Here is a 15,640-nt window from a genome sequence, read left to right as displayed (position 1 = left end):
ACTACAGACACAACAGCAAACTTAATGAAGCAGAAGAAGGAATCAGGAAATTGAACATTATTCACAAGTATTGAGTCCTGGAAGCCAATTTTTAAAAATGATGAAAAAAATAAGGATGAAATATGAGACTTACTGGATGCCATCAAGTAGACCAATATATTTATAAAAAGAGTCTTATGGCCAGGCGCGGTGGCTCACGCCTGTAATCCCAACACTTTGGGAGCCCAAGGTGGGCAGATCACAAGGTCAAGAGATCGAGATCATCCTGGCCAACATGGTGAAACCCCATCTCTACTAAAAATACAAAAGGTGGCAGGCATGGTGGCTCATGCCTGTAATCCCAGCACTTTGGGAGGCCAAGGCGGGTGGATCACGAGGTCAGGAGATCAAGACCATCCTGGCTAACACAGTGAAACCCCGTCTCTACTAAAAATATCAAAAAAATTAGCCAGGCGTGGTGGTAGGCACCTGTAGTCCCAGCTACTTGGGAGGCTGAGGCAGGAGAATGGTGTGAACCCGGGAGGTGGAGCTTGCAGTGAGCCGAGATTGTGCCACTGCACTCCAGCCTGGGCAACAGAGTGAGACTCTGTCTCAAAAAAAAAAAAAAAAGAAAGAAAAAATACAAAAAGTGGCTGGGCATGGTGGTGTGTGCCTGTAGTCCCAGCTACTGGGGAGACTGAGGCAGGAGAATCGCTTGAACCTGGGAGGTGGAGGTTGCACTGAGCTGAGATCATGCCACTGCACTCCAGCCTGGCGACAGACTGAAAGTCTGTCTCAAAAAAAAAAAGAGTCTTATAAAAAGAATAAAAGAATATAGGGAGAAATGGCTTAGAAGTTAGTTGGAAAAAATGGGAGGTTCTGATAAATTTTCACATTTCAAAGTGATGAAACAAACAATACTACCAACCAAGAATAATTGATGCGAGAAAAATTGTACTTCAAAAATTAGAAAAAAAGAAAGACTTTTAAAGATTAAAAAAAAAAGAGCTAAGGGTGTTCAACACCATGATATTTCTAGAAAAAATGTTAAAGAGAGTTCATTATGTTGAAAAATGAAATGATGCTGGACAGCATCATAAAACCATATGAAAATATTAAGCTCTCTGTTGAATGTAAATATAGATGCAGATATATACAATTTTCTGCAATAATAATGATGGTGCCTAAAATTGCTAAATCTCAACTTGTCATGGTGGCTCATGCCTGTAATCCCAGCACTTTGGGAGGCTGAGGCAGGCCGATCACTTGAAAAGTCAGGAGTTCGAGACCAGCCTGGCCAATATGATGAAACCCCATCTCTACTAAAAATACAAAAACCAGCCAGGTGTGGTGGCAGGCGCCTGTAATCCCAACTACTCAGGAAGCTGAGGCAGGAGAATCACTTGAACCCAGGAGACAGAGGTTGCAGTGAGCTGAGATGGCGCCGCTGTTCTCCAGCCTGGGCAACAGAGTGAGACTCTGTCTCTAAAAGAAAAAAAAGAATTGTTAAATCTCTGTTAATATACACACAATATATAAGAATATAAATTGTGATGTTAGTAAGAAAGTGGGAAAAATTTTAAAGTATACATTTTGTATACTATTTTTTTTTTTTTTTTTTTTTTTTTTTTTTTTTTTTTTTTGAGACGGAGTCTTGCTCTGTCGCCCAGGCTGGAGTGCAGTGGCACAATCTCTGCTCACTGCAAGCTCCGCCTTCCGGGTTCACGCCATTCTCCTGCCTCAGCCTCTCCGAGTAGCTGGGACTACAGGCGCCCGCCACCACGCCCGGCTAATTTTTTGTATTTTTAGTAGAGACGGGGTTTCACCGTGATCTCGATCTCCTGACCTCGTGATCCGCCCGCCTCGGCCTCCCAAAGTGCTGGGATTACAAGCGTGAGCCACCGCGCCCGGCTACATTTTGTATACTATTAACATGAAGTTGAAGGCAAAAATCCATTTGCCCTGGGGACCTTAGCACTGGGCAAGGGAGCAGGCAAAGCTGCCATTTTCTTTCCCCCTGTTCTTCCATCTCCCCCATCAGAATTTTTCTTGGTCTGCAGGAATAGTCAACAGGTCCAGGGTATGTCCTGTCACACATGCATACATACACACACACACACACACACCCACACACACACGTGCAAGTTGGCATGGTGTGTATGAATAAAACCTGGAATTTAAAAATTTTTTATATTTCCTAAAAGTGGGAAACAGAATTTTCGGCATAATTCTCAGGACTTTGGGCTGGGGAAAGTGTAAGTCCTTGCTTCCCGCCATGTGGTTTCTCATCAGAGTTGTTGCAGCCTTCTCACTTCAGGAGTCCCCCAAGGAGATGGTGCAGGAGATTTACCCAGTGCTCATGGTGTCACTGCACCTGATGACATGTGTCACTGCACCTGCTTGTCACTGCACCTGGACAGCAACATGCTGGACCACTTCTCAGAGCTGTGCAGCACTGAGGAGCTGCAGGAGGGCTCAGCACTGTGCACGATGGAGGGTTGGTTTGGAAGTTAGGTGGTCTGTCCTGGGGAGAGCCCCCAGAAGCAGGGCCAGGCAGCACCTCACCACCCCTTCTGGGGTCTCTGTGTCACAGATGAGCACATGAAGGTGGGTCTGGGGCCCAGGTCTGCATCTCAGGCTATCACACCAGCACCTTCTGACTTCATGGCCCATGACTTAAAGAACAGAGTTGTGATTCTAAAAAAAAATCAGGCACTACTGAATCAGGGCTTGACATCAGCCCAATCAAAATTTGTAAGGATAAATGATGTTTTGTAAAAAACAAACAAAAAAAACCACAAAAACCAAAAAACTTTAAAAGTTTCAGTCTTTTAATGAGGAAGTCTGTGCAGCACAGCACCACCAACTGGTGTGGTGAGATTGGCTTGGGTGTAAAGCAAAAGCTCTCATGTACTCAAGTTCCCTGGGGAGGAGCCACTTGTGTTCCTAGGACCTACCTGCTTGTTAAGAGCAGTTGTGGGAAAGATCTGTAGCTCAATGGTGTCTATAGCTGTTCACAGAACCTTTCCTCTTTCCTAAAAGAACCACCATTAAGCCGGGCACGGTGGCTCACCCCTGTAATCCCAGCACTTTGGGAGGCCGAGGCTGGTGGATCACAAAGTCAGGAGTTCGAAACCAGCCTGGCCAAGATGGTGAAACCACATCTCTACTAAAAATACAAAAATTAGCTGGGTGCAGTGGCAGGCACCTGTAATCTCAGCTACTCAGGACGCTGAGGCAGGAGAATCACTTGAACCCCGGAGGCGGAGGTTGCAGTGAGCTGAGATCATGCCACTGTACTCCAGCCTGGGCGACACAGCAAGACCACCATTAAAATCCCATGATGAGACTGGGAAGAAGGAGGCATCACCACCCAGGCTGTGGTGGAAAGGCTGGAGGAAACACCTAAACATGTGCAATCCCAAAGCCCAGCTGCCAGGTCCAAATCCGTATCCCCCCAACATCAGGTACCCTGGAGGTTCCAATCATGCCAACCTACCACCTACCAATACAATCTTTCCTCCAGGCCCCTTTTCTCCCCAACCAGGAGCTTCCCAGGGAAATCCAGCTTTCCCTCCAGGTGGGCCCCCTCATCCTGTGCTGTAGCCAGGGTATCCAGGATGCCAACCCTAAGGTCCCTACCCTCCTTTATACCCACCACCTGCCCCTGGAATGGCTTCTGTGAATCCCTTGGCTCCTGACATGTTAGGACAAGGACTGATAGTGGACAAGAAGATGCAGAAGCCTGGGCACAGTGGCTCATACCTGTAATCTCAGTACTTTGGGAAGGCGAGGTGAGTTGATCACCTGAGGTCAGGAGTTTGAGACCAGCCTGGCCAACATGGTGAAACCCCGTCTCTGCTAAAAATACAAAAATTAGCTGGGTGTGGTGGTGGGTGCCTGTAATCCCAGCTACTTGGGAGGCTGAGGCAGTAGAATCGCTTGAACCTGGTGGGAGGAGGTTGCAGTGAGCCAAGATGGCGCCACTGCACTCCAGCCTGGATAACAGAACAAGACTCTGTCTAAAAAAAAAAAGACGAAGAAGAAAAGGAAGAAAGCTCATAAAAAGATGCACAAGAACCAGAAGCATGGCCACCATTCCTCCTCTTCCTCCTCCTCTTCCAGCAGTGACCTGACTGAATACAGGCCCTGGACCCTGTATTCAGACCCTCAAGTCGCACCAGTTCTGCTCTCCCATCAAGCTTCAGATCCTATGTTGTACTGGAGGAAAGTAGCCCCTGTGCTCCCCATCCCTGCCCCTGCCCGGTCCTCACCCTGCAGTTCAGCCTTGAGTGTCTAGAGAAAATGGGAAGAGGATTGCTATGGCACAACCATCTTCTTGCTGCTTGGATACATCATACAGCTGATGAATTTAGCAGGGGAGCTGTTTTCCAAAGATGATGAGCTAAATGTTGAAGACAAGTTTAAGATCTGTAAAATGTTATTTTTTACTGCTTTTTTTAATATTTGTGATTGGGGCCAGGTGTGGTGGCTCACGCCTGTGATCCCAGCACTTTGGGAGGTCGAGGCGGGTGGATCACTGGAGGTCAGGAGTTCGACACCAACCTGACCAAGATGGTGAAACCTTGTTTCTACGGAAAATAGAAAAATTAGCCTGATGTGTGAAGGGGTGGGTTGCCCCTCCACATCTGTGGGTGTTTCTCGTTAGGTGGAACGAGAGACTTGGAAAACAAAGAGACACAGATACAAAGTATAGAGAAAGAAAAAGGGGCCCAGGGGACAGGTGTTCAGCATACGGAGGATTCACGCTGGCCCCGGCCTCTGAGTTCCCTTAGTATTTATTGATCATTATCGGGCGTGGCAGGATAATAGGATAATAGTGGAGAGAAGGTCAGAAGGTAAACACCTGAACAAATGTCTCTGCATCGTAAACAAGGTAAAGAAAAAAGTGCTGTGCTTTTGATGTGCATATACATAAACATCTCATTGCCTTAAGGAGCAGTATTGCTGCCCGCATGTCCCACCCCCAGCCCCAAGGCGGTTTTCCCCTATCTCAGTAGATGGAATATACAATCGGCTTTACACCAAGACATTCCGTTGCCCAGGGATGAGCAGGAGACAGAAGCCTTCCTCTTATCTCAACTGCAAAGAGGCGTTCCTTCCTCTTTTACTAATCCTCCTCAGCACAGACCCTTTATGGGTGTCGGGCTTGGGGACGGTCAGGTCTTTCCCTTCCCACGAGGCCATATTTCAGACTCTCACATGGGGAGAAACCTTGGACAATACCTGGCTTTCCTAGGCAGAGGTCCCTGCGGCCTTCCGCAGTGTTTTGTGTCTCTGGGTACTTCAGATTAGGGAGTGGTTTGAGATTAGGGAGTGGTGATGATTCTTAATGAGCATGCTGCCTTCAAGCATTTGTTTAACAAAGCACACCCTGCACAGCCCTTAATCCATTTAACCCTGAGTTGACACAGCACATGTTTCAGGGAGCACAGCATTGGGGGTAGGGTTACAGATTAACAGCATCTCAAGGCAGAAGAATTTTTCTTAGTACAGAACAAAATGGAGTCTCCTATGTCTACTTCTTTCTACACAGACACAGTAACAATCTGATCTCCCTTTCTTTTCCCCACAATGTGGTTGTGGGTGCCTGTAATCCCAGCTACTTGGGAGGCTGAGGCAGGAGAATCGCTTGAACCTGGGAGGCAGAGGTTGCAGTGAGCCGAGATTGTGCCACTGCACTCCAGCCTGGGTGAAAAAAGCAAAACTCCTCTCAAAAAAACAAACAAACAAACAGAAAACACTTGTGATTTGGGAGTTTTGTGGAAATTTAATTACGATGAAAAATCTATATCTTGGCTGGGTACAGTGGCTCACGCTTGTAATCCCAGCACTTTGGGAGGCCGAGGCGGGCGGATCACGAGGTCAGGAGATCGAGACCACGGTGAAACCCCGTCTCTACTAAAAATACAAAAAATTAGCCGGGCGTGGTGGCAGGCGCCTGTAGTCCCAGCTACTCGGAGAGGCTGAGGCAGGAGAATGGCGTGAACCTGGGAGGCGGAGCTTGCAGTGAGCCGAGATTGTGCCACTGCACTCCAGCCTGGGCGACAGAGCAAGACTCCATCTCAAAAAAAAAAAAGAAAAATCTATATCTTTTTTGTAATGTTGGCATACTTGGGTAATTTTGTGGCAAATACATTTCCCAGCGGACCTTTTGTTGGTGGCACTAACTGCAAGGTTGCTGGGAAGTGGAGTCCGTTTGGTGGATGAGCTCTGACTGCCATTTTGGAACCTCACCTCTACTCATGCTGTCTCAAGTCCTTGTCTCATTCTCCAACTCTCAGTTCAAATAAAGTTGTTTCTCCTGGGAAAAAAAAATTCCGTGAAACACACGCTGGATGACAGCGCTGAAGTTGGGTGCCCTGGGAAGTCCTCAGGACACCCCTGCATGAAGGCTGCCCCAGGAGAGCAGTGCAAGGTTGTGGAGGTCTCAAAGCTCTGAAGACCCTGCCTACTGAAGACAGGAGTGCACAGAAAACAGTTGGCCCGTGGGCTCCCCAAGACTTACGTGTACCTCAGAGGCATTTGGCAGAAGATTCTTTGTGAACAAAAATCTCTGCCCACTAGGAGGCAGAAGTGTGTGTGTGTGTATGTGTGTGTGTGTATGTGTGTGTTGAAACCAGAACTCCACCTTATGTGTTCATTGTGGAATTTGAAAATGGAAGCCTAAAGTTGAAAATTAAAATCACCCATGATAGCTGTAAACTATTTTTTGTGCTGGCTGGGTTGTTCCAGGGTGCAGGGTCCTGGTAACACCCTTCTTTCTCCCTTCCTGAAAGAGTTACACACACTGCTCAAGGCCTGAATCCACAGGTACCATGTCCAAGCCCTGCTCAAGAGCCTGGACCCATCTGCCACCTTCAGCAGAGTTGACTGAAGCTGCTTGTCCTTCTTGAGCATTTTCTCCAATGGTGACCTGAGAGGGGTGGGAGGTATTGGTGCCAGGACTGAACAGAGGGAAAAGGAGCATGGAGGCCAGGGGCTGAGGACCAGGCCTTCCAACCTGGAGGGGCCTGGCCCTGAGACACCCAGACCAGGGTCACATTTAGGTAGAAAGACAGCTGGCCCTGGGTGGCCCTGTGCTGACCACCAGCCTCGGGTTCCTCACAGATATACAGTTATCATAGATATTCAAACAGTGGGAATTGGAAGAATGGCTTGGAGATGGGCCCTGTCAACTGTGGGTCACTGAGCACATCCTGCCAGGGACCCAGGAGGGGCCATTGTGTCTCTAGAACCATGACTGGAAGGTGGAACTCCCACGGGGAGCAAGGAAGAGGGTCCTCGTTGGGGTGGAGGGCCACACACCAACAAGCCTGGTTTATTCAAGCTTGGCCATTCCCGAAGCACTTCCAGTGCCTACCATGAGCAGCAGGAACCCACCCACTGGGAACTGGAAGATGCATGGAGACTCATGTACCTGTCTGTAATTACAGCCAAGGGCCAGTAAGGCAGCATCGCTGCATCCACATGGGGCTTTTACTGGAACCAGTAAGTCTCTGCCAGCACCCCACAGGCTCCTGGGATGCCACTTGTTCTGGGTCTGTGGACAGAGAACCAGGGCACTTACTTAGTGCCCACCCACTCCTTGTAGGCCCATAGCCTATCACTCAAACCCAAGCCCACCAGCCCCGGCTTCCCAAGCCATTCCCACTGGAGCTGCTCAACCACATCAGCCTGAACTTCACAAAACCCTTTGTCATGCCATAGAAAAAAAGGTGATGGCTTTGTCTCACTGCCCCTGCCTTGTGTCATGTCATGTGGGGGTATGGGATGAACTGGCCAGCCTAACTCCAGTGCTTCTGCCCAAAAAACTGCCCCCACTGCCTGAGTCCCCTTCTAGGGAGCTGTCAGTCAATGTGGGAGAGAGCAGCCCTGGGAGGGACCCCATCTGCTTCTGAGTTCAGTGCCAAGAAGAACCTAAAGCAGGTAGAGGTCTCAGAGAAGAAGCCTGTGGGAGGGCTCTGAGCTTGGTGGGCTGTGTATCTCCCTCTCCACTGCCTGCCATGGGGCCTAACACCACCCATTCAAGAGGAAAACCCTCCCATTCCAGGTGTGCAGCTGGACTGCTCCCCAGGCAGGGGCTCCCATGACACTGCGTGCTCACAGAGGATGTCTACACCTTGAGGCTGAGCTATGAGGAGAACATTCCTGAACAGGTGCATGCAGACTGGCCCTGCCCTCACTGGGAACCCCCTTCCTCCTGAGTGCCAGAAAGAATTCTGTGCCCTTTTCTGGAGGCTCCATGCTGGCCAGTTCATTTGGAAGTCTAAGGCTATCAATGAAGAGGTTAAAAAAAAAAAAAGAGACTTCTCAGAGCAGGTTGTGGGGCACAGCCTGAGCCCTTGTCTTCCTGGTCCCTCTGCAGACCTGGGATTGTAAGAAGGAGCTGCAGATAATGAGCGAACTGCTCTGCCAGAACTGGCCTAAGCGGCTGCTTCAAGAAAGAACCATAATCAAGGTGCTTATAGCCCCTGCTGACTGACTGGCAGCCTCAGGCCCACCTGCCATCTGCAGGCAGGCTTTCTTGTGGACAGGATGAAAGCAAGGAAAGCTGGAATGAGCCAAGCCCTCTCAGGCACCCTGAATGCTGTCTAGGGTTTCCTGCAAGGCCTTCTAGCCTTCTGCTTCCTGGCAGGCCACACATGCACCTTTTTCTGGCCTCTTTGATACATTGATTCCCTGGAAGGGGAGGACTCTACTTCCACTGTGCTGAGTGGCCAGGGCCATCCAGCTTCCCACCCTCTACTAACAAGCATGGGGCTCTCACCTGGGCACACACTGCCTAACCATGCCCCTTCTAAGGCAGGAGCTCATTTATCTTACACTTTCAGCTTACTAGAACTTAAAAGTTATCAGTGCTGTTATTGAGATAGAGAAATGATGGGGGGAAGGTTACTTTCCGAGTATTCCCTTGTGGGGTGCAGGGAGTAGGGAGGCAAGTCAGGGCCTGTGGTTGTGCCTTTTGCTGTGCCTGAGGGCAGGCAGGCCAGGGCTGGGCACATGAATGTCTGGGGGACCACCACTGCTGACTCCCTCCCCCTCACTCAGAGCTATAACCAGGCCAGTCCATAATCTTATCATGGAGATCATCAGCACCAGTGACAGCATAGGCGGGGCTGCTGAGGATGCTGGGGGAGAGTTCCCAGCCTGTCCTGGCAGCCGGTCCTTGCCAGGGATGGCTCATAACAGCCTCCGAGAGAAGCAGGCAGACATCTCTGCAGGAAGCTGGGGGGTTGTGGCTCAGGGCAGCCCAGCCCCACCGATGGTGGAGTGGAACTACCTCCCATCAGGCTGTGTCTCCACAGCCCACCCTTGGAGCCAGGAGGTGATTTACAGTGTGTGCAGAAGCAGTCAGCTCCATCAGATGCACGGCCTTCAACATTCAATTCAACTCAGACATCTAACCAGGGAAGCAATGGGGACCAGCCAGTGTAAAAGCCCTGCAAAGTTGGACAGAGCCCCACCCTGGGGGGTCTGGGGTCCTCAGTGCTGGCGGGCCTGTCTGCCCATCTGAGCACTGCTCCCTGGGACTGTGTTTGCAGCCTCCTGAAGGAGGGCTGTGGGCTCCTCAGTGAGGTCCTGAGCCTGTGGAACATGCCTGAGGCCATGCTTATGGGGATTTGCACCTATATGCACCTCCTTGACCATCCCACCACATTACGAGTGACTGTGCCAAGGTGGGTGTCGAGCACCCTCTGGGCTGTATCAGCAAAGGCCTTTGGGCCTGGCCTGGGATTGAAGGATGGCAAATGAGGGGTCTGGGGTTGCATTGTCACCCCACATGGTAGCAGGAAATGACAGCGTCCAGGCCTACAGGACTGGAACCCTATCGAGGGGGTTAGGAGGCTGTTCACTCCCCCCCCCCCGGGCCCATGTGGAAGAGCGGAGGGAGTCTAGGGGGACCCTGGGGAGACTTTTGTTCTGTCTGGCGTCCCCCAGCTCCACCCTTTGATAACCATTTCCTTGGGAGAGCTGAGGAACCTCTTGTGCTCCATTGAGGCAGGGCCTCCCCTCACAGGGTATTGGCAAGGAGGCATTCTGAGACTCTGAATCAGAAGCTAGCACAGTGCCTGATAAGTACTCGTGGGAGCTGTCATCCTCTGTAACCATCACGTGGCCTTGTAGTGTTCAGACCGCCTGGCCTGGGGCTTGGTGAGGCTGTTTGGGGGTCAGCTGATTTAGGCTCCCACTCTTTCCTCAATCAAACAGTGTCTCTGTTTGGTGTTTGTTTATTTATGGGTTTTAAAAAACCTAAGATTTCATTTATAGTAGTTTCAAGCTTGTATGTATTTGTATAGATTTTATTAGAAAGAAGAGGGCTTAAGGAAACAACATTTTTGGCCATGCGTGGTGGCTCATGCCTGTAACCCAGCATTTTGGGAGGCTGAGGCATGCGGATCACCTCAGGTCAGGAGTTTGAGACCAGCCTGACCAACATGGAGAAACCCCGTCTCTACTAAAAAAATACAAAAATTAGCCGGGCATGGTGGCGCATGCCTGTAATCCCAGCTACTCGGAGGCTGAGGCAGGAGAATTGCTTGAACCTGGAAGGCAGAGGTTGCGGTGAGCCGAGATCATGCCATTGTACTCCAGCCTGGGCAAGAAGAGTGAAACTCTATCTGACAGAAAAAAAAAAAAAAAAAAAAAAAACAGAAAATGAAAAGAACATTTTTAGAAGTTCTCAATGGGGCATAGACTTCCATGTCACAAACGCTAATGTTGACCTTCTCTTGCTGCCTTTGCGCAAAGTATATATAGGAAGTGCAGCCAGAGGTGACAAGGCTCAGTGTCTAGAGCCGTGCTGCCTGGGCTTCCTTGCTGGCCTGCGGCCAGGTGAACTATGGGTGTGAGGTCGTGCCCATCCTGGATCTACAACCCCCACTCCCTCTCCCAGGCCCTGTGTAAACAACACAAGGCAGTGCTAATGAGCAGGCTAGTAATGGGCCTCAAGCACCCCAATACCATCCAGGACGATCTGAATGCCATCTGTGGCTGGGGCTGTGTGGAGACAGGGGCCGTGGCTGCCTTGGCTTGTCATGGCCCCACCACAGATGCACCTGTCTTGTGCTGCTTCACCAGCAGCCAGCTGTCCATGGCCCTGGGCCTGTCACACCATGCTTGCTACCTCATGCTGCTCTTGTGTGAAAAAATTATCCTGAGATGGCGCTGCTGGATGTTAGTGCTGGAAAGGCAGGAGCACCTTTGTCCTGGGGGATTAGGAACTGACCAGATCCTTCCTGACTGCCCCCCAGAACAAGTGGGGGCTGGTGCTGCGTTGAATGCTGACCCCCCCAAAATGTGTTTGCACTGGCTCAATGAATATACAATGCAGAGGCCTAAAATGAAGACACATAAGTCGTTTTTTGTGGAGATCAGCTTGCAGCTGGGAAACAGGTGCCTCTCAGGTATCTCATCTTCCCCAGCAAGTGTGGAATGTGTCCATGCCCATGGTGTGTGATCTGTCCTTCTTAACTTGTACACAACTCCAGGTCAGTTCTGAGTGAAGGACATGCAGATGAGATTTCTCAGGTCATTTGTATGTTTGACATTATGGCTGCTGCTTTTGCTGCCGCTGCACCTAGGCCCAACCTGTCTTAAAGTCTAGGCTTTAGGTAAAAAAGGTGGAGGGCTTCCTGTGTCCTGTGATGGGAAGTCAGAGATCCCTGGGGGTTGGGGTGCACTTTAGTTTTGTGGCAGGATGAGAGCTGCAGTGATTTTATTAATTGTGATTGGCCTGGCCTGGTTATAGCTCCGGGTGAGGGGGAGGGAGTCAGCAGTGGTGGTCCCCCAGACATCCATGTGCCCAGCACTGGCCTGTCTGCCCTCAGGCACAGCAAAAGGCACAACCACAGGCCCTGACTTGCCTCCCTACTCCCTGCACCCCAGATGGGAATACTCGGAGGCTACAATCTGAATGTATTTTTCTCCCGTTTTAATCCGAACTGCCTAACACACCGTGGAGATAGGATGGGTGAGGGGCTTTGGGGGAACCAGGGCAGAATCATGGATCCTGGGGGAAAGTTAAAGATACAGGAGTGGTTTTCACCTCTCTGTGGAGCCCAGCTCTCTACCTGGTCATTGCCACACAGCACCTTTACAGAGACTAGCTCTGCGGTGATTGGGAATCCCAACAGCCCCGGGCTGCTCCCTGTCCCCTGCTGCCTGTGCTCCTTCCCTTGCCCTTCAGAGCCCACATGAAGGAGGAGGTTGCCACCCTGTGAGCCTGAGGGAGCTGTGTCTGACTGGAGCTTCTGCCTGGGGTATTGCAAAGAGCTACTTATGGGTATGGTCTGTCCAGATACCTTGTTTCAAGAAGAATGGATGCAAGCTAGCAAGTGTAGCATCACCACAGCTGATAAATATGCGTTTCTTATTTTTAAACCATCGCATCTTTATATCACATTAGAATAAAGTTTTAAAAACCTGCTGCTCCAGCCTCACCTGTGTGTTCTTTAACCCAATCTCACAATCAAACTGGATTTGATTGTGAGTGCTGTTGTTGGAAATGTTACTAAGAGAGGAATATGTATAAATTAGATCAAATTTAAGGTTATTCTTATAATGCCACTTGAGTGGAAAGTAAGAGGGTGGAGTCACAGGCACTCAGTTGGGGTTTACCCACCTTCCAGTTACTAGACTTATAAGGGTGTGGCACAGGTGAACCTGTCATTGGTGACAAAAGGAAAAAGGCTGGTGGGGAAGGGGTGCTAGGCTGTGGGGCTAAACCCTGGGCATGTTGGACCTGTGAGGTCCCTGAACATCTAACTGGCTGGGTACCTGCCCTTGTCAAGGTATCTTCGAGGGTACCTGACCTCAGGTGAACCTGAGGGACAGAGCCTGTGATGTAAGAGGGAGTGTGTGGAGGTGGCCTGTCCGTATGAGAGGGGGAGTTTAAGGCTCATTACAGCTGGTGGCTGCTGCTCAGCTATCCCTCTGCAGAGCAGGCAGGTCCTGAGCCACATATATAGTTCAATGCCTTTTGGAGTGTTTAGAGAGTCCATCATGTTTTAGAAATTCTAAAAACAACAACAACAACAAATTCCAATTCTAATGTCTGTTATTTTCCCTGTGCCAATTGGAAAAAAGATGTCCTTCACCTCGAAGTCTTAAGTGACACCCAGGGATAGCCATCAGTGTCTTGGCCATTGAAGCCTCATGTATGCTCTCTTCCACCAGTTTGATTTGCAGCCTCATGGTTGTGTTGTACTAAATATACTTTCCTCTGGCCTTGTCCACATATATAGGTGTGTGTATATATATGTGTGTGTATATGTGTGTGTGTGAATATACCTTAGTCTTTCTAAGATGAGCATATTGCCTGATTGTGGTGGCTCATGCCTGTAATCCCAGCACTTTGGGAGGCTGAGACAGGCGGATCACTTGAAGTCAGGAGTTCAAAATCAGCCTGGCCAACATGGCAAAACCCTGTCTCTACTAAAAATACAAAAAAGTTAGCTGGGGGTGGTGGCAGGTGCCTGTAATCCCAGCTACTCAGGAGGCTGAGGCAGGAGAATCGCTTGAACCTGGGAGGTGGAGGTTGGAATGAGCCGAGATCACACCACTGCACTCCAGCCTGGGTAACAGTGAGACTCTGTCTCAAAAAAAAAAAAAAAAAAGAAAAGAAAAAAAGAAAAAAAGAAAAAAAAAAAGCATATTTGGGCAGCATAATTCTTGCTTATGCGTTCCCAGCCCCCGCTCCCTTCCATTTCTAATAGCCATCCCACGTTGTGGTCAGCAGTGTGGTACAGCATGCTGAGAGAGGAGCTCAGGGGATGGGATAAGAGTCTTTCCTGCATTATCCAATGATTAGAAAGTTGTTAAAAAGGTGTCCAGTTGTTCTACTTTCTACTTTTAAATAGCTAATAAGATGCATTATACAAGCAGACCCAGGTAAGGGAAAAAGCAAGTGAATTTCAAGGCTCAGCTCACTTAATTAGCTGTGATACCCGGGACGTGTGGCTCCGCCTACAGGAGCCTGTTTCCCTGTCCATAAAGCGCACTAATGCTGGGGACGGTGGGTGTAGGGGAGGGTCCTGGAGCCTTATTCAATCTGTCAGAGTAGGAACCGTCCTATCAGGCACGCAGTTGGGGAGGAGGGCGTGGCTTCCAGCGTTTGGCCGGGCCTTTGTCTCTGGCTCAGGCCGGAGCCTGGGATCCATCTCTACTGTCCCGCGTGTTGCCCCTCGGGAGCCCTCGGTGACTTTGTCACAGCCTCTGTTGCCCTGAGATCTGCAGGTACTGGGCATAGCTAAGATGCCAGGACATCCTGGAAACCAGGAAATGGTGAGTATGCGGGGTTGGGCATCCCAAGAGGGGAGAGTGGGCTGGTTGAAACCGGCGGAACCGGCCTCTCCACGGTCAGCTCCAGGGTCCACCGACCTGAGTCCCGGTTGGCGCAGCTGGGCGCTCACTACCCCCGGAGGGTGGGGTGGGGGGCGGCGCAAGACGGCTGCTGAGCCAGCGGACTTTGACCCTTCACCTTGCTCTTCCCGCGCCGCGACCTGCCTGAAGCTCTCTGGGCAGCGCTGCACCCGCAGCCCCGACTCTTTCCCAGATTGTTCAGGGTGACAGAGGGTCATTAGAGCAGAATCCCGACTCGGTGGGTGCGTGGGAGGAGTTGCGGCCAGTGGGGTCCCCAGTGTCTCCTGTTAAAAAAAAATTTTTTTGAGATGAAGTCTCGCTCTGTCACCCAGGCTGGAGTGCAGTGGCGCGATCTCGGCTCACTGCAACCTCCACCTCCCAGGTTCAAGCAGGAGGACATTTTACAGTGCCTCCTGGGAAGGAGGACACTCCTTGAGTAATTTAATGGGCAGGATGGGGATGGGAGAATGTTTTGAGGGATACCATAGTCTGACTTGACAGTTGAGTCATATGTTTGTGTTCCCATCAGCGCTGCCACTCCCTGAGTTTGTCACCTTGGAAAGACTTTTTCACTTGTTTCCACTTCAGTTTTTCAACAACTGTAAATTACGTTTCGTCAATAGAGCTGAAAATTTTTTTTAAAAAGTCAAAGACCATGAAAGGTGGATTTCAGAAAATTCTAGTCATATATTTTATTTGTTAAAAACGCTTCCTTACCTTTATCTTCCTCAGAGTGAGTGTAGTAAGTTTGTTATTTCCATTCTTTTTGGGTGGTGATTTCAAATAGAATTCCAAGGCTTTGCTTTGGGAATGCTACCAGGGAAAAAAATAGGAAAAATCACTTTTTCATGGCTATAGAAAGTGAATACATTTCCCCAAGAAAATGTGGAAGATTAATTGATGAAGTGCATATATTTGTCAAAACATCAGCCCCCCTTTTTTGCAGGGTCTAAAATTTGTAACAGTGGATATCTCTGTTCTATATTCTGTTGTCTAAATGTTCAAGTTTAATGTTAAATTTTATGAGATAGAACTTGGCACCTTCTAGAAATGTTCATATATGGTTGTTTATTAAACTATTTATCATGAAAGTATGTAAATGGCATGCTTAATGTCTGAAAGAGACAGAGACTTCAGCTTTTCCTGTTGAAGTATAAAATTTAAGTGCCTTACTATTTCCTTATAATATTATAGAAACATTGTGTTTGAGTGATTTTGCTGTTTTCTTTAAACACTGGGCATTAGTTTTAAACTAAGATTAGGCAGAAAAGGGCTT

At 49.4% G+C, this 15,640-nt stretch overlaps 1 protein-coding gene across 1 annotated transcript; it reads left to right on the top strand.

Moving 5' to 3' along the window:
- Positions 1–3,390: 3,390 nt before the first annotated feature.
- Positions 3,391–4,279, top strand: LOC129490708 (proline-rich protein 13-like). Its single transcript, XM_063609251.1, is given in 2 exon segments — positions 3,391–3,728; positions 4,030–4,279. Coding segments are annotated over 2 exon segments (588 nt in total).
- The last annotated feature ends 11,361 nt before the right edge of the window (positions 4,280–15,640 follow it).

Source organism: Symphalangus syndactylus, chromosome 9 (genome assembly GCF_028878055.3).
Source record: "Symphalangus syndactylus isolate Jambi chromosome 9, NHGRI_mSymSyn1-v2.1_pri, whole genome shotgun sequence".
Lineage (NCBI taxonomy): Eukaryota > Metazoa > Chordata > Mammalia > Primates > Hylobatidae > Symphalangus > Symphalangus syndactylus.
This window is presented reverse-complemented; position numbering and strand designations above follow the sequence as displayed.